Here is an 18,353-nt window from a genome sequence, read left to right on the forward strand (position 1 = left end):
AAACACTGGCCGGCAACGCCGCGACCAATTCTAGTAAATAGGAAGATGTCTCGGACCTGCCTGCCTTTGATGGGCCACAAGCCCACAACGATACTATAATTTGGGCGAATAACATAAAAAAGTGCGGCCGGGTGCCGGAGGCCCAGTTGGCCGATAAGTTGTGGATTTAAATTCCTGCCCTGTTGGAGGCTGGAGCTCGTAGTCCGCGCTGTTTAGTTGGTGAAATTTTTTTGGTTTTGGTACTATAATATATTTTATTATTACTTGATAAATAATGTTCATTCATGGACTAGTTAGGCTCAAAAAATTTATCTCGTATTAACTAGTAAAATTGTATAATTAGTTATTTTTTCAACTGTATTAAGGCTCGAACATTCGACGTGATAGGTAGAGTAGAATTTTTTTGTGAGAACAGAGCCGTAGCAGGCAGGTTTCGTTCAAACAGGGAGAACACTGTCAACGCCGTCCCTATAGTATAGTAGGAGAAAGAAAGAAAAAAGTAATGGAGAATTGAAGACGTCTACTGCTGGCACTGCATATAAAGGACAAAGCTCCGGCCAGCCGTTTCTGCCTCCTCTCAGCTCTGGGATCTCTCTTAATAGTTCCAGCCTACCACCCGCGCGCGGCGAGCCCTTCGAACATGGAGAACCAGCAGGGCCCCCAACCCATCCGATGCAAAGGTACGCAGCAGCCGGATCCTATCTCGGGCCCTGCCGCGTCGATTTCGATCCTCTCCGTGGGTCTCTCGCGTCGCAGCTCTACGCCTCTGACCGGTTTTTCTCCGCGCAGCGGCCGTGTGCAGGGCCGCCGGGGAGCCGCTGGCCGTCGAGGAGATCGTCGTCGACCCGCCCAAGGCGTACGAGGTCCGGATAAGGATCGTCTGCACCTCGCTCTGCCACAGTGACCTCACCTTCTGGCGCATGAAGGTTTGGCCTGCTCTTTGTCCGTTTCGTTCACTGCCGGCAGCCGGCGCCCTCATCACCTCCTCACAAGTGTTCGTCTGCGTACTTGTGATCCTCCAGGATTTCCCCGGCATTTTCCCCAGAATATTTGGCCACGAAGCTTTCGGGTGAGTGCTCTCCACTGTGCTCCGGGCTTTCGTTCTCACTCGACTCGAATTCCATCGCATTAGTTGAAAAAAACCTGCACACGCGAAGTGGAATTACCAACCATCGGGGCAGTCGATTCTAGCACAACTTGCAGGCGCGGAGTGATATTTTGATGCCACATGGGTGTCGTCTTCTTCCTTCGTTGTCTTTGTTGCTGACGTTGATAAAAAAATAAAGATATTTTTTTTATGGAAATGAATTTTGATGCGCAAACTGTGGAGCTCATGAATTGACTGTCTACATCATGCGATCGTCAGAGGGGTTCCGATAAACTAAGTGATCAGAAAATGACATTTGTGCAGGTGCCGTTCACTTTTCGCCAATTTTTGGCGAAGAGCTTGCTGTTGGGTACATGGAGTACTAGGTCGGGATGAGTCTCCTCTGCAGTACTGTAGGGAGACTCTCCCACTAACCTGTGGCCTCTTGCATCATGGGGTCCACAGGACAGTGGCACCGAGTCCCTCTGCAGTACTGCAGAGGAACCGGCCGCCTAGGTGGGGGGGTTAACTAATGTGAAGCTTCCTATTTGTTGTTAGCTTGTGGTCGTGGTGCGGTCGGTTTGTATGCAGTTGTTTTTCTAACTCTTTTTCCTTCTAATAAAACTTGGATAAAACTCTTGCCATTCTTTAGAAAAAAATGTGAAGCTTCCGGTTTAGGGAAACCCTCGATGTTCAAAGTTGACTTCCTCTTGCCCCTGGTTCGTGCTGAACTTTCAGTATCTCGATTTATAATGAAGAGTAGGTTTCCAAGTTTAAATTTGTAAAGATCACATAGGGCAGTTGAGAGTTGGCCTTGCCTTAGTTAATCAAGGGCCAGCAGAAATACGTTGTTGCCGTATGTCAAGTTGTCAACTGTGAGTCTAGGTGCTCCTCTTGATTAACTCGGAGTATTGCCGTTAGGGGTGGTAAAAAGTCCAATATTTTGAACTAGAATATCTAAAGGCTGTGTCTAAAAGGGTCGGACTTTAATTTTATACAATTTTGAGCTAAAAAATTTAAAAACCTTGTTGGGCTGTGAAGAGACCATTAGGGCTATGGTCCATTACCACCCCTAATTGCCGTATTTCAGCCAGCAACAACGTATTTCTTACGGGCCGTATTTCTGCCAGCAGAATTTCTGATCAACCGGGAGTATTAAAGAAAATAGCTTGATCAGAAATAAAAAAGAAAAAAATTATGGAAATGAATTTTGATGTGTGAACAGTGGATCTCACGAATTGACCTGTAGGAAGTCTGCATCATGCGGTAGTCAAAGGGGTCCCGATAAATTAAGTGGTCAGAAAATGACATCTGTGCAAGTACCGTTCACGTTTCGGCAATTTAGGGCATGTACAATGGTCATTAATATATCATCTATATGTGGTTTATTCCGATTAGCGAGGCTAATTAAATGTCGAACCGGATGGTGCCGTCGTCTCCGGCTCGTGCTCCCAGTACATACAGACAGCTCGTCGCCCGTTGTACAGCACGCTGCGACTCGGCGACGGTGGCGTTCGATCCGGTGCGGGCTCCTTCGATTTGGCGCTCAATTCCGTCAATGGCACGAAGAGCGCGGCGGCAAGGAAGAATACGTACCTTTCTCCGCTCTCCGGCAGCTCGTCCGTCCGTCCGTCCATCAAGCAGGCCACATAGACCGTCGCGGCGCTGCTGTTCGCGCTCCGCCGGGTGCCCGGCGGCCGGCGCCATGTTCCTCAGCGCGGCAGGGCGCTGCTCTGCGCCTACTACAGGGCGCTTGTCGCCATCCTGCTCTTTGGCCCACCGGAGGACGGAGGTGACCGTGGGGCTTTGGGTCGCCGGACCGCCGGCGATGGGGCAAGCTGCAGGTCAACGCAAGCAGGAGAGATGAGAGATCGAGAGGAATCGAGAGATGAGAGACCGGAGATATTTTTCATAGTACAATATAACCCCTGACTATTTTATGATTCAACCATTTTTGTTTTTTTATTGATCTCAATTATTTCAAAGAAGCAACGAAAGTGCATATAAAGATTTTATTTAGGCTAGATCGTGGATATATACATTCATTAAACAGTTTGTAGATAATTAAATAGACAACCCACTGTATAACTTGTCTATTTAGCTGTCTGCGTACGGTACTCTAAACACATATAGACGACAACCGTCTATACCATTGTACATGTCTTGGGGCACGGGGAACGGTGATATTGGGCACAGTGGTGAGATGGTCTCATCCATTCAGGTCGGGTACAGGGAGTAGGTCAGGAAAAAAAAGAGATTCGTGCTGAACTTTCACTATCTCCATTTATAGTAATGAAGAGTAGGTTTCCAGTGTAAATTTGTAAAGATCTCATACGGCAGTTGAGTTGGCTAGAGAATCTCCAACCGATTACTCATCCCGACCTCTTCCCAATATCTAAAAATTGATGTTTGATGATTGGAGATGCTCCAACAGATTACCAATCCAATCCCTGTTATTTTAAGTTTTTGATAATCACCAAAACATATCTCCCTCTCACTAAATGACCGGAATTTTTTTTCTCTACCCTATTCTTGATGATTGAATTTTGATAGTCTGCTCCAACAACCATTACCAAAAGTACAAAAGTAGTTATCGGTGATGGAAAGAGAGTATATTTTGGATATGGGGTATGAGTAATCTGTTGGACTATATCGATCAAGTTGTCAACTCAGAGTATAGGTGGAGAGGTATCGAAGGAAATAGTGCTGGTTGTAGGATAAAACTTGACTTAGTTCCCAACATATCCTGGATCTAGCACCCAAAAACATGAGTACAACCCAAAATGTGAATAAATGGTATTGATCTAGACCAGCAGCGAGTGAAGCCTTACCAGAAGGAGGTCCAGCCATTTTGGTTGGGGACGACTGCTACGTAGGCGCGTCCATAGTTGTTGTCGTAGTGGTTCCAGACATGGTCAAATGTCGTCGCGGGTACCCCAGCCCTTCAGGTCACCACTAGCACTGTCCAGAGATGCTGATGGAGGGTTGGCAGTGGCCTTCAGGTGGCTCTAGCACCAGAGATCAAGCAGCTGTAGTGGGGGTGGCTAGAGTTTGGGTTAAGTTAGACTAAGACTCCAAAGGCCGGACCCACTATTTATTATGGCATTGGACGACCTGGGGCTGCAACCACATGTACGGTTGCGCCTGCAATTAGAACGCGAAATGGAGATTTCATGGTGTTCTTATCCATTTTCTCGTTTTTCTTATTTTCTTAATTTTCGGCTTTTTGACAACAAAAAAATCCAACACTGGTAGTGACCTGATCCTCATTTTTGCTATCTCCCTCTTAAATGATTAAGCAGCGCTCCTGCTAAGTTTCAAAATGAAAAAAAAAACTAATGGTCTCTGTACCAAGATGAACTCACGGGGCAGGGGCATGCGTGCCGGACCTGGGCAGGGTGGTGGAGAGCGTCGGGGAACATGCGGAGGAGTTCGCCGCCGGCGACGCCGTGGTGCCGACGTTTCTGGGGCAGTGCAGCGAGTGCGTGGACTGCCGGTCGCCGCGGAGCAACATGTGCTCCAGGTACCGGTTCGCGGTGCGCCCGGGGATGCCGCGCGACGGCACCACCCGGTTCAGCGACGCCCAGGGCCGCCCGCTCCACCACTTCCTGGGCGTCTCCAGCTTCGGCGAGTACACCGTTGTGGACGTCAACCACGTCGTCAAGGTCAACCCCGCCATGCCGCCGTCCCTCGCCTGCCTCCTCAGCTGCGGCGCCTCCACTGGTCGGTGCAGCGAATGGCATCCTTGTTTGTACACCTTCCTCGGTTTGCTGTTTCTGTTTGGAATCATTAGCGATTTTACTTGGTGTCCCAAATAATCGCAGGGGTCGGAGCCGCGTGGAAGCTGGCGAAAGTCGAGCCTGGATCTTCGGTCGCTATCTTTGGCCTTGGCGCTGTAGGATTGGCGGTTAAGTGACACGTTCAGCTCACTATCCCCCCCCCCCCCCCCCCCCTGTACTTCTATATCAGACATTCAGAGTTTGGGACCAACATTTACTGAACTTCAGCTTTTGGCCGAAGTTCAGTTCGCGATAGTTTTAGGCACTGCATTGCTGAAAGTGCGTTTCTAACATGAAGGTGGCCGAAGGAGCGAGGATTTGTGGGGCGTCAAAGATAATCGGCGTGGATATAAACCCTGACAAGCATGAGCTTGGCAAGCCCTTATGCTTATACCCTGAAACTGTTCTGAATTTCAAGCCGTTCTGAAGTGGAAAGTCCTGAGTCCTGACGCATTTCGCCCGCTGTTTCTTCCTGCAGGAAAGAAGTTTGGTGTGACGCATTTCATCAATCCAAAAGAACTTGGTGAGAAACCTGTCAGCCAGGTGACCACCTCATGTTCTCTGAATACATCACATACTTTTTTGTTAACGTTTACATACAATCTGCACTGACATGTGCCCCCTTTTTTGCACAACAGGTGATAGTCGAGATGACTGACGGTGGTGCCGACTACTGCTTCGAGTGCATCGGGCTGGCGGCGCTGATGAACGACGCATTCCTGAGCTCCCGAGAAGTACGCGCGCGCACTCGTGGTGCCACAGCTACGCTACTATTCGAGAATCGATCATGTGTTCTGATCTCCACCCGATTTTATGCAGGGTTGGGGCAAGACGATAATTCTTGGAGTGGAAATGCACGGTGCCCCTCTCTCCATATCTTCTCTGCAGATCCTCCACGGGAAATCTGTCATCGGGTCCATGTTCGGAGGGGTGAAGCCTAAGCAGGACATTCCTATCTTCGCCGATAAGTACCTGAACAAGGTCAGCTTCAGACATACCAATCAGAGTGTCACTTTATTTTACCATTCAAGTCTAGGACTGTAGGCATGGATTTCTGAGATCTTGATCCATTCATCTTCTGTCTGTAATACAGGAGCTGGAGCTGGACAAGTTCATAAGGCTTTTGACCTGCTGATTCAAGGGAAGAGTGTTAGGTGCACCATATGGATGGACAAGTGATGCAGCAACCGAATTTGCATCCGAAGCTGCCCTGTGATATCCTTGCTCCTCGTTTCACTGGAAATAAATTGGCTTGCAGCAGCCAAAAGAAATCTCGTGCATTGTTGTCTTCAATTCTGTACCTGCATGCCACCTGTAAAACTTGATTTCTCGACAGTGCCATATTTCTTTTTACTGCTTTCAGAAGTTATGGTTCTATTTGTATCCTGATCATAAACAGTTATAAATTTTTTGAAGAGGCTACGTCGAAACTCTAATGTTTTCTAGTTTACTAACAGGCAAAGGAAAACTGGCAAATGGAATAATTTTCACATCATTGATTTTTTGTGTGTGTGTCAAATACGTAAGTAACAAATTAAATAGTCAGAAAATCATGATGACACAATGCTGACCAAGGCTTTATCTATTATCTTATTATTTGGCCAACAAACGTAGCCTCCACGTTCGCTCTCAAGACCTAGAAATTCCCACATTAATCGGAGAAAATAAGAGAAATTAAAATTATCCACCACAGCCATTATGAGAAAAATCGACCCGAAATACCTCTGTGTCTGACTAAATATAGTGCACCAGACATTATGATAAAAATCGACCCAAATACCCTTGTGTCTGACTAAATATAGCCCACCACGCTATTATAAAGAAATTAATCCAATCACTGTTATTATGATAAAAATCAACCCGAAATACCCCTATGTCTAACTAAATATAGCCCACCACGCCATTATAAAGAAATTAATTCAATATTTAACATAGTAACGAGACTCCAAACAACTAGCGTTGGGTACACTAGGAGATTCTTAAAAATTATGATCATAATTTTTAATTCATTTTTTCTACAGGCATAAACATTGATAAAAAAAATTTCTGGACAAGCTTCAGAAATATATTTGCACACCATAGCACCACGCTGAAAAAAGTAGAAAAGGTGTAGCCTCACAGTATACTGAGATATCATATTATTTGGCCAACAAACGGAGACTCCACGTTCGATCTCAAGACCTAAAAATTTCAACGTTAATCGGAGAAAATAAGAGAAATTGAAATTACCCACCACTGCCATTACGATAAAAATCAGCCCAAAATACCACAGTGTTTGACTAAATATAGCCCACCATGCCATTATAAAAAAACTTATCCAATATGTAACATAGTAATGAGACTCCAAACAACTAACATTGACTAAGCTAGGAGATTATTAAAAATTACTATCATAATTTTTAATTCATTTTTTCTACAAGCATAAACATTAATAAAAAAAATTCAGACAAACTTCAAAAAAATATTTGCACACTATAGCACCACGCTAGAAAAAAGTAGAAAAGTTGTAGCCTCACAATTTACTGAGAAATACTATCATTTTAGTTGAACAATTGTAATATTATTTTTAGCATACTATCAAAACATGTACAGACAAAGTTAATATGTGTTCTATTTACTAACATTTCAGTCAAAAGTCATGTTGAAACTAATAAATGGTGCTGAAGAAACCATAAACAACCTTATGTCAACCATTGTTTATCTCACTGCCTTAGTCAAATCAGTTGCCGCATATTTGAATTGATTAAATGAGTACCCAATGCTAAGAGAGGAACAAAATAGGTGCACTAAATTCTTATTTCATTGGAAACATAAGGGGATGAGAAAAAAAAAGAAAAAAAGAATAGGAAAATGAGAAATAGGAAAGACCATAAGCCAGCGCGGATATGGAGTGGACGACGCGGAGGAGTGGAGTGTGGAGTGCGGAGAAACTATTATTGGATTAGGGGCAACAACGAAGAAATGAATGGTTGGAGTGAATAGGATTCACACGCTCTATTAATTCTACGAATTAAGCTGGGAACAAGAGAGTAAACCTCTCCTTTTTGTCTCTCTCCTTGAGCAACCAAGATAACAGCAACCAAGAAGCAGCAGCACCAGCAGGTGACTACTAGGAAGACGCCAAGAAGCTGCCGCAAATCATTGACTTAGAATCCGAATTAAATAAATAAAAACATTACGCTACAACATTAACTGTAAGACATAAACCTAAAAAATACTTAATAAATTTCTTATATAAAAAATAATACTACCTCCAAATGAATAATAGTCTGTTTGCCATTATCGTGATCCTCAAAACACAACTTTGAGTACTATTAAAAATTTACACTTTAGTGAAACTAAATATTTTTTTAATTAATCAACGTATACAACAACAAACTTAGAACTATCTTAAAATGGTATCCAATTCAAACCTAGAAGGAGTATGAAAATAAAATAAAATTATTGATCCTCAAAATAGCTTTAATAGATCTTGATTTTCGTCAACAAAAAAATTGTTTTATGAAAGCCGATTAAAAAAGTGTAACCTTAAATATATTTATGCTTAGCTGCACAAATAATAAACATAATTAATTAAATAATTTAAAATATAATATTAGAGATGGTAACATCTAGCTGCGCAAATACGCGGATGGCCTTCCTAGTTATGTACACATAGGTGGGATAATAAACATGTGAAACTCAATTGCTTCAAATTAACCAAATATAGAGGAGTGCTGATATGTCCAAAAAATAGCTGGAGCCACCAGTTCAGAACTTCAGACAAACTTGTCATTCCCTCCAAATTTAGACTCCCATTCATCGCCACAAATTTAGCTGGAAACCCATGCACGCGACGCCCCCCTTTTATCCTCTGCTTCCTCCGCATGCCTCAAATTTTAGCGCATTTCCAATCGCCGAGCCTCCAGGGTCCCCGATTCCGCTCCGACCGCCGTGCCGCATTTCAAGATCAAGCCGTACGTTTAATCCGGCGGCGGCATCGAGATGCAGCAAGTCCGGCCGGACGTGGAGCACCAGGTCGTCCAGCTCCGGGGGGAGCTGCGCAAGGTGCGCGACGAGCGGGACCGCGCGCACCGCGTCCTGGAGGTGACCGACGAGTGGAAGGCGCTGGCCTCGGCCACCGACCGCACTACGATAGAGACGCTGGAGGCGGAGCTCAAGGCGTCGCGGGAATCCGAGAAGCGGATGCTCGACTCGCTGGCGCTGCAGACGAAGCAGCTCGAGCTCACCAAGATATCGCTCGAGGAAGCCAAGCTCGAGATCGCGGCGCAGCAGGATGCCGTCCGGAGGCTGGAGGCCGGCGCCCGGACTACCCCCGTGTCGACGCCGAGGAGCCGGCACGACCGCGACCTGCAGCGCGTCCACGGCGAGCTCCGGGTGGCGCTGGCGGCGGAGGAGAAGAGCAAGAAGGCCATGGAGGAGTTCGTGATGGCGCTCAAGGAGGTGAACGCGGAGCTGCACACGACGAAGCAGCAGCTGGCGCGCGCGCAGCACGAGGCGGAGATGGGGCGGCTGGAGGCGGACCGGCTGCACATGTCGGGGAAGCGCAAGGACGAGAGGCTCCAGGCGGTGTCGGACGAGGTGGCGCGGCTCCGCGGCGAGGCCGAGGAGTCGTTCGCGGCGTGGCGGGGCAAGGAGGCCGGGTTCACGGCGTGCATGAAGTCGACGGAGGCGGAGCTCGCCGAGGCGCGGCGCGAGAACGCGCGGCTCCTCGAGTCGCAGCGGTCGTGGCGCGCGGAGGTGGCCAAGCTGCGGGACATCCTGAAGCAGGCCGTCCGGGACACCAAGGTGGCCAGGGAGGCGCTGGAGGAGGCGAGGGGCGAGAACGCGGTGCTCAGGGCCATGGTCGGCGACAAGGACACCGCCGTGAAGCGCACCAAGCAGGAGCTGGAGTGCCTCCGCATCAGCGAGGCCGCGGCGCGGGACAGCGTCAAGGAGCTGCAGAGCATGCTCGTGGCGACGGCGGCGAGCCCCACCGCCGCCGCTGCCGGGAAGCCGGAGCCCGAGGAGAGCCCGTCGCCGCGCGTGCGGGTGGGACCGCCGGGGCTGGAGAAGTACCCGTCGGACTCGAAGATCAGGCCGCCGGCGGGGGTCACGCGGCCGCGGCGGATGTCGGAGACCTTCGAGGGGTCGGCGTACGATATCTTCGGCTCGATGGACGAGCAGAAGAGCGGCGACCTGGGCGTGTTCGCGGGCATGCCGAGGCTGCCCGGGCGGCGGCGGGTGGTGCTGCGCAAGGTCGGTAGCTTGTTCCGGTGGAAGAGCTTCACCAACAAATAGCTACTAGCCGGCCGGCCGCTGGAAATCATGGGGGGGTTGGGGTAATTTGCTCTTGGATTCTGTTTGGTGTATATTATTACTAGTACATAACTGTATACTTGTGACATCTCGAAATTGACCAGTGTATACTACAAAATGCCGTGTCAACTTGTCGAGAGTGTGCAGTTGATAGAGCTCGGATGAGCGATGAAAGTTTTGTGTGCTCCAGCTTGAACGAAATTGAAGGTCGTCGGCTAGGCGGAACAGAACTGGACCCACAGGCCCCAGCCCATGGGCTCTGCTTACTGCTGAACAAACTGTTTTTGGGCCCTTTAGCAGCTTACTGACTATCGGCCCGTGTTTCCTCATGCTGGGCTCATTCAGATCCGGTCAGCGTAGGCCTACCACCCCCAACATAAGCAGCACGGCTCCGGCCCACGGACTCTTCCCTTTGTTACCGCCTGGTCGGCCGGCTTCCGCCCAGCCCGCGACCGTCGGTGGCGCGCAGCCCGCGTCCCGGCTTCCCGGAACGGCTACGCGCTGACTCGATCCGCCTCCTCGATCCCGCCGGCCGGCGACCGCCCCCCACCCCAAATAGCCAGCCACCGGCACCGTTCTACGCGGACGAGCCCTGCGGTTCCCCTGGACCTGACCGGAGATCGCTTTCGCTCGTAGAGAATCGACCAGTTTGCACTCGAGCTGGCCGTGACGGCTAAGGCTGCCCGCAGTGGGCACGCTAAGCGGTTCGGAACCCCGTTCTCCAGTACCGCTATAGCGGGAAAAAAACCCGCAGTGGGGGACGGCAAGCTGTCCGCCATCGTCCCGGACGGCTTCCCGCACTGGATATACAGCGCGCGTACGACAGAGACGCAAAACTGCTGTGCGCGGGCCCCATCGTCCTTCTCGCAGCCGTCCCCAACCGCCACAGGCTCCGCGCCTCCGGCCAGCCGCAGCTGCTCCGCCATGGCGCCTCCGGCCAGCCGCAGCTGCTCCGCCATGGCGTCAAGCTCGCCAGGAAGGGGGTGGAAGGAGGGGCACGTTGGCCACGAGCTCGAGCTCGAAGCAGAGAAAGGGCCGCCGCTCCGAGCAGGGCCGCCCCGCCGTCGATGGAATGCAGCTCCGCGCAGTCGTTCCCCTGCCTCAAGGTATGTTTCGGTGATTAATGACAATCATTATTGTGACTAATGAGTTTGTGCAGCTTAATAGATCATTATCGCTCATTTGGTCATATGTCAAAAGAGGCCTCTCAATTTCGTTATTCAAAAAGGCGATTTCGGTATTCAACTCAATTATATGTCAAGACTAAGGATCTTTCTAGTCCTAAGTGTCATAAGGTTGAGAAGGACACTTAGGTTAGTATAGGTTTTATAGTTTTGTAGTTATCGCACTATTAAGAGGGGTTAAGACCAAGTAACTTGAGCATGGACATGATCAATCAAAAATGGATGCACACTATGGTCACTCAGGTTTTCAGAAGTTCAAATAAGTGGTTCTCAACTTATATCTCAAGAATATTTGGATTTCATTCAAGACTCAAATCAGAAAAGGCAAAATCAGGAAAAATTCTATACACCGGTTTAACCGACGACTCCAATTTTCTATACGTCGGTTAAACGAAGTCAGCAGAGTCTGGACAAGTCAATACACCGGTTAAACCGACGCGTTTGAATTGAACGTCGGTGCATTAGTCCAAAGTTGGTTTTTCCAGGGTGTTTCAAGGTTCTATACACCGGTTAAACCGACGATGTTTGAATTAAGACGTCGGTGCAATTAACCAGTGAGATGGTTTTTCCAGGAATTTCTGAAGTTGTACTCACCGGTTAAACCGACGATGGTTTTGAGTTAACGTCGGTGCAGTTGTCCAGAGACTTGGTTTTTCAGTTGATCAGAAGACAACTACACTCACCGGTTAAACCGATGATACGTCGGTTAATCTGCACAAGTTGTAACGGCTAGTTTTCAGAAGGGGCAGTTTACATTCATCGGTTAAACCGACGCTGACTATTGGAGGTACGTCGGATTAACCGGCGCTACACAGTTTTCTGGCAGCTTTTCTCCAACAGCTCTATTCGTGTGAGCTGCCTATATATACCCCTCCAATGGGTCATTTTGCCACTCTTGACACTAGGCAACATCCAAACACTCATACTATAGTCAAGAGCCACCTTGAGCTTCATATTTCACATACTTGTTCATCCAATCAATCAAGAAGCAAGATTAAGGACTTGAGTAGAGAGAAGCTTGTGTGCATCCGTTCTTGGTGATCGGTTCTTGCTCAAGTGAAGGCCCTAGCTTGTTACTCTTGGTGATTGGCATCACCTAGGCGATCTTGGTGATCGAGGTGTTTCTCGCGGAGCTTGCCAAGAATTGTGGGAGCCCGGAGAAGAAGATTGTACGTGACTTGAGCTCCACCACGCCGGGATGGTGAACAGAGACTCTTAGTGAGCGCCCAAGTCTCGGTGACATGGGAGGTGACAAGACTCTTAGTGAGTGTCACAACGTGGATTAGGGGTGTGTGCCAACACATCGACACCACGGGAAAAAATCCGGTTGTCTCTTGGACTCTCTCTCTTTTCAAGCACTTACCTTCATACAATATTTCATATGCTTGACCTTAGAGATCATAGCTTAGCTCTACCCTGCTTAGTTTCATATCTTTGTTAGCTTGTGTAGCTTGTTTTGTTTAGCCAGTTGGTGAATTGAGCCTTACTAGCATTGCATAGGTTAAGGTTGTTTTATCTATCTTAGAATTTTGAAAAAGGCCCAATTCACCCCCCTCTTGGTCCATCGATCCTTACAGAGGGGCCGCCATCGGGGACGGCGCGGACGCTGGCGTCACTGTCACTGGGCCACGCGCGCGCCGCCGTGCTCGACTGCTCGAGGCGGCCGGAGCTTGAGGCCGCCCAGCTCGAGGCGTGCCAGCGAGGCCGCAATGGAGGAGCCTGGGGCGGCCACGCCGCGGCCGCGCGCGGTCGTTGCGAGTTCGAGCAGGGAGCGGCTCGAGGGGAGGGGGCGCTGCAGCTCGGCCGCGAGGAGGAGGCGCGTCCCGCCCGCCACCGCCGCGAGGGAGCCGCTCCAGTGCCGACCTGTAGTGCCGCCGCAGAACCTTGCCTTGGCCGAACTGGCCGCGCCACCGCACGCCATGGCTGCCGTGGCCACACGCCATGGGCCCGCACTGCCATTGACCGCGCCGCCGCCTCGAGCGGGTCAGAGCGCGACGCAGGGAGCAGGGAGGGGGCGACGAGGCGGCTCGCCGCCGGGGAGGGACGTGGCGGCGCGTCGAGCAGGAGTCTGGGAGGGAGGAGAGAGTGACCGGGTGGGAAAAAAGTATAAGGAGAGTATGACGCGTGAGTCCTATGGGTGGTAGTTGGTATAGTGTATGAGATATAGCGTATGACGGGTGCGGAGAAACTGAACGTAGAATAGAGAATTTCGCTGTTCGAGATGGAATATTCCTTTTAGGTGATAGATTTAGAATATGACGAGTGCGGATATCGTAAGGAGTATTATTAGCTCATCCAATCCAATCAAGTCTAATCAATCTGCTGGTCAGACGCAGAGTACGGTCAACTCCCTTCTCTTTTGTTCATCTGTATTTTTAGCTAGAGGCTGGCACGAAGGGCAAGCATTCCCCTGGCCACAAATTCTTATCATTTGTTTTCCATGACCGAGCGTATGTTTTGTTTCGGTCATGCACGCTTGCATGAATGTTCCTTCTGGTTTCGTCGCGGGTGCAGGGTTGCGTCTACGAACAATCGTTCATCAAACTCTGACTTGGTTATATATCTAGAAGCTGCAGAACCACTTCCAGAAATTATTATTTGAGCTCCGCTCATTAACCTATGGCAATTTTTGGACAAGCACCTATTTTTATACTCTTTATGACAATTTTAGAACCAACGCTAATTTAACAGTTTTTTAGCGGGCTATGTAATTTAATTAATTTTAAAAAAATACAATAACGTCAACAAACACAGTTGACAAAGATTGTTTTACATGCCTGTCAACCCTAATTATTGAATGTCCCTAATCAATTGTTTATTCTGCCGTTCAAAATTGTAGACTGTTTTACATGCCTGGCTGCCCTAATGATTAAATATTCCTAACCAATTATTTACTCTGACGTTCAAAGTTATATGACGTTTTGGAAAGAGATGTTGGCAGACACTGATACTTACGTTCTATAGAAGTTATTTAAAAGTGTCATATGAAAATGTAGCTAGTTACATATTTTTACTGCTCCTTGTACACATTTACCAACACACGACGAATACACGATTGCCTTTGGGATTTGCCCGCGCATGTGGTGATATCTCGTCCCAAGTCTAGACTCTTGTACCAAAGCCACCACTAACGATGCATGCCACAGGGCAGAATATAATGTGTGCTCGCTCGATCCCTAGAACAAGGAAATCCGTCTTCCCAGGGGCAGGTAGGGGTGGTAATGGGCCATGGCCCTAATGGCCTCTTCACAGCCCAATAAAGCCCTTGAAATTTTTAGTTCAAAAATACATATGTTTAGAGCCCGGCCCTTTTAGGGCCCGATCCTTAGATTTTCTAGTTCAAAATGTTGGGCCCTTTACCACCCCTAGGGGCAGGGCAATAGCAGCCGCTGGCGCTTGCTTTGTTGAACTACCCTGCCCAACCAACTAACCAAGCAGGATGGGCAGATGGAGTCATGCCAGGTGCAGACAATTCCGATCAGGACAAGCCAGCATCACATCAGAACGATTTAACACCAGCAAAAGAGATCAAAAAGCAAAAGGGACGGGCAGATGATTCAGGACGCTAGGAGGAGGGAAACAACAAACGAAAAGGAGCACAAAATCGCAGTCCGAGATTATATAATCTTGGAGTGCCTCAATTTAAAGAAAAAAAAAGAAACTAGTAAATATAGCAATCACAAAAGAAGTTAGCTTGTGGTATAGCGTATGACCAACTGACCATTACTGCTGGAACCATCCCCTGACCATTTCTTTCGTCCATTTTGCCTACTCCATAAATTATGTTCATATATATACATGTTGTCGATCATTCAGTATATGAACTGTTGAAATGGAGAAAATAATTCGGATGCAAAGCCAGCATACAAAAAGAAAAAGGTTTTCAGATAATTCACTGTTTCTAAAACGGAAAATCGGTTGGATTGTTGGTCAATCCAAAGAATTTCTCGTGCATGGCACAAACTATACAGATTAAACACTACATACTCGATACACACTTCCTGTTATTTTTTTTCTTCTGATTTACAAATAAGCATACACAGATTCCCAAACAGTACAAAATGATCACAAGTTTTGGCTTAATCTCTTGTACACAGCCCAATTAAGAAACCATGCAAAAACTCCAGATCAAGCACAGAAGTACTTGAAAAGAATAATATATATACCGGGGAGTATCAGGATCTAGCGATGAAGAGCCGATCGGTCGAGGATACCGGCATCCCCATACGTGCAGTGCGTGCATGGTGTCGGCATCTGACGAGAGAACTTCAGAAGAATACCCACTTGGAAGTCGTCTTCTCCTTCATGGTCTTGGAGTGGAAGAGCCCGCCGCCGTCGCCGTCGCCGTCGCCGGCCTGCCGCCGCTTCTCCGTGCCCACGAGCCTGGACAGGAACCTCCCGATCTTCTTCTTCTTGCCGCTCTTCTTCTTCTTCACCTCCCCCTTATTCCCCTTCGCCGCCTCTGGTTGCCTCCCTGCGGCCTGCTTCCTGATAGAGGTCGGCATCAGCGGCTGCGAGAAGGCCGCGACGTTGACGAAGGAGGCGCCGTTGGAGGGCGCCCCGCCGAGGACGTGGACCGAGGTGACGTCCGCCGAGAGCGCGGCGTGGTGGGGCGGCGGGGACGAGCCCCCGGAGGAGTAGGGCGACGTCGTCGCCGACGAGGAGGAGGCGCGCGTGGTGGTTGTCGCCGAGGAGGAGGCGGAGAGGTGCGCGAGGCGGTCGCGGAGGCAGGAGGGGCAGACGCCCTTGGACATCCGGTGCTCCGGGTGCCGCTTGCACCGGTCCTCCCACTCCGACCGCCGCATGATGGCTGAAACTAACCTCCCGGCGGCGCTAGCAGCTCGTGTCTGTCGCGTGCTGGGTGGCGGGGTGGGGTGTTAATTAGGGTTTACGCGCGGCGTTCGCGGAGGGCGACGGGCGTGGGCGCGTGGCGGGGAAGAGGTGGCTGCCGGTGCTGCGTTACCGCGCGGGGGGGAGGAGGAGGTGAAGAAGCCGTGCGAGTCCGTTGAGGAAGGTGGAGGGGCGGAAGGTTGTTGGAAAAGGGCGGGGGAACCGTGTTGCGCGAGCTGATATGTCGGGGGCTCCGTTTTGCTTCCGTTCTAAAGCCGCGTTTTTTTTGTTTCGTCATTATTTTTTGTGTTCCTTGTTTGGAGTCTTTTTTTTGTGTGCAAATGAATGGGTCAACAATAGCACAGGGAGGTTATCTTGACGGCTGATGTGTAAAAAACAGACACGTTCACATTTGCGCGAGCAGAGGAGCAAGATGGTTTTGTCTATTTTGTTATGGCAATTGGCGAGTGAACTGTGAAAGCACCAGCTTCAGTTAACTTTGTTTCCGACCGGCCCTCGAGAAAGTTCCATTTTTATGATTACAGCGATCAGCAGGCTCGATTTCAGAAGGAACTTGTTCAGTTAGAAAAGGGGATGCAGAGAAAAACCAAGCACTACCTGCCACTAGCAAGTGCTGAAACAGCAGCTGAATTTCCTTGCCATGGTCATCCATCAGGACGCCTAGTCGCCTAGTCCCCGACAATTCCGTCACTCCGATCCGTCGCCCCGCCACACACGTCCGCAGCAACGAAAGGATTCTAGCACTCGCGCTGCTGACGCAGACGGTGCGAGCGAGAGAGAGATAAGCGCGGCCCACGCACGCGCGGGGCGGTCAAAAGAAGCACCTGGGTTCCTTTTCCTTTAAACGCACGTCTCCCCCAGTGGGATTTGGGTATTCGCGACCTCCTCTTCCTCCTCCTGCTATTCTACAGTATCTATCTACACATAAAAAAGATTAAAAAAAAGAAGGCTCGAAAGGAGGAAAAGAAAAGATACGGGCGGGGGGTGCTCGTGGGGGACCGTGGGCATGGCCCGCGAGCACAAGCGCACAACCGCGTGCAGTGCAGGTGTTCCACTCCATTCCCCACACGCCTGACGAGGATGCTCCTCCGGAAGGAGGAGAAGATGACAGGAATCCACGAGCGAGTCGGCGTCCTCACACGCCCGGTGGACTTGACCGGTCACCCGCGCTCGCTGATGCGCGTGGCTCCTCGCGCTCCTCCCGCCCCGTGCGGGCGGGGGCGGCACCGGGTGGTGGGGAGTTTGGTCGTTTCCCCATGTTCGGCGTGGGTTCAGACTCGAGACAGGCAGACGGCCGGGCCCGTCCGTCCGTTCCGTTCATATGCTGTGGACCTATCGTGTACGGGCGGGCGGGCGGGCAGGCCGCAAGGAGCACCGTGTCCGGTGGCGTCGGCTGGATATTCCTATTTGGTAGGCCGGGACAAGGACGCGTGCGGTAGGGATGGCATGGGGCACGCCGCACGCGATGGATGATGGAGGAGCGGTCGGTGGTTGCACGTGTGCAGGGGCGAGACGGTCTCATCATTCGCCGTTTGCGCTTCTTCCTGCTGGACGCGCCGTGCGGTGTTACCGTGCCCGTCCTGGGAAGGTTGACTTGGCCGGCTGGGCCACTTCGCCTCGCGACTCCTTTCGAGCTGACGTGCATTCATGTCGCAATAACAATTGCTGAGCGTCGATCTGAACGGCGTCCGCTGGGGGTGCACGTATTGTTGCCAACTTGGGATTGGGTCATCAATCATCATGTGTGTTGTTGGAATGTTGGTGCACTTCTCGCTAAGGAAAAAAAAAGGTCCCCACCATATATATATGACTGTGGTATATTTTGTTTCTTTTTTATGAGAAACGCGTTACGCGTGTGTTATATTACAACTGGGTCTGGATCCTAGACGGGCCGAATTGTTAGTATAGGATGACTGCAAAAAGGCCGAGACGGAGTCTCCCGCAGAGGAAAGCCCACGGAATGTCATGTGCAAAACAGCAAAACCCTCGCAGCAACCCAACAGGCCGGAACGGCAGCAATATGTGAAGTGGGTTTCCATGAATCTACGAGGTTTGGGCCAGGCGCCCAGGCGTGCGGGGAAGTCCCACCAAACTAAACTACTCCTGGCTCGAAATGGAACATGGGCCCTAACTGCTCCACTTGCAAAGTTGCAA

The 18,353-nt window shown here is 49.8% G+C and overlaps 2 protein-coding genes and 1 pseudogene across 2 annotated transcripts; 2 read left to right on the plus strand and 1 right to left on the minus strand.

The window, feature by feature from the left end:
* Positions 1–521: 521 nt before the first annotated feature.
* LOC120647040 lies at positions 522–6,302 on the plus strand (annotated as a pseudogene).
* Positions 6,303–8,460: 2,158 nt separating this feature from the next.
* On the plus strand, positions 8,461–10,279 carry LOC120648881 (WEB family protein At5g16730, chloroplastic-like). Its single transcript, XM_039925520.1, has one exon. It carries the CDS (start codon positions 8,851–8,853, stop codon positions 10,144–10,146), a length of 1,296 nt encoding a protein of 431 aa, XP_039781454.1. The 5' UTR covers positions 8,461–8,850; the 3' UTR covers positions 10,147–10,279.
* Positions 10,280–15,212: 4,933 nt separating this feature from the next.
* Positions 15,213–16,415, minus strand: LOC120647041. The gene has a single exon (XM_039923645.1). It carries the CDS (start codon positions 16,151–16,153, stop codon positions 15,617–15,619), a length of 537 nt encoding a protein of 178 aa, XP_039779579.1. The 5' UTR covers positions 16,154–16,415; the 3' UTR covers positions 15,213–15,616.
* Positions 16,416–18,353: the final 1,938 nt, after the last annotated feature.

Source organism: Panicum virgatum, chromosome 9K (genome assembly GCF_016808335.1).
Source record: "Panicum virgatum strain AP13 chromosome 9K, P.virgatum_v5, whole genome shotgun sequence".
NCBI classification, from domain to species: Eukaryota; Viridiplantae; Streptophyta; class Magnoliopsida; order Poales; family Poaceae; genus Panicum; species Panicum virgatum.

Excerpts from the sequence above, each read along its gene's own strand:
- LOC120648881 (XM_039925520.1), top strand. The coding sequence starts at position 8,851 with ATGCAGCAAGTCCGGCCGGACGTGGAGCACCAGGTCGTCCAGCTCCGG.
- LOC120647041 (XM_039923645.1), bottom strand. The coding sequence starts at position 16,153 with ATGCGGCGGTCGGAGTGGGAGGACCGGTGCAAGCGGCACCCGGAGCAC.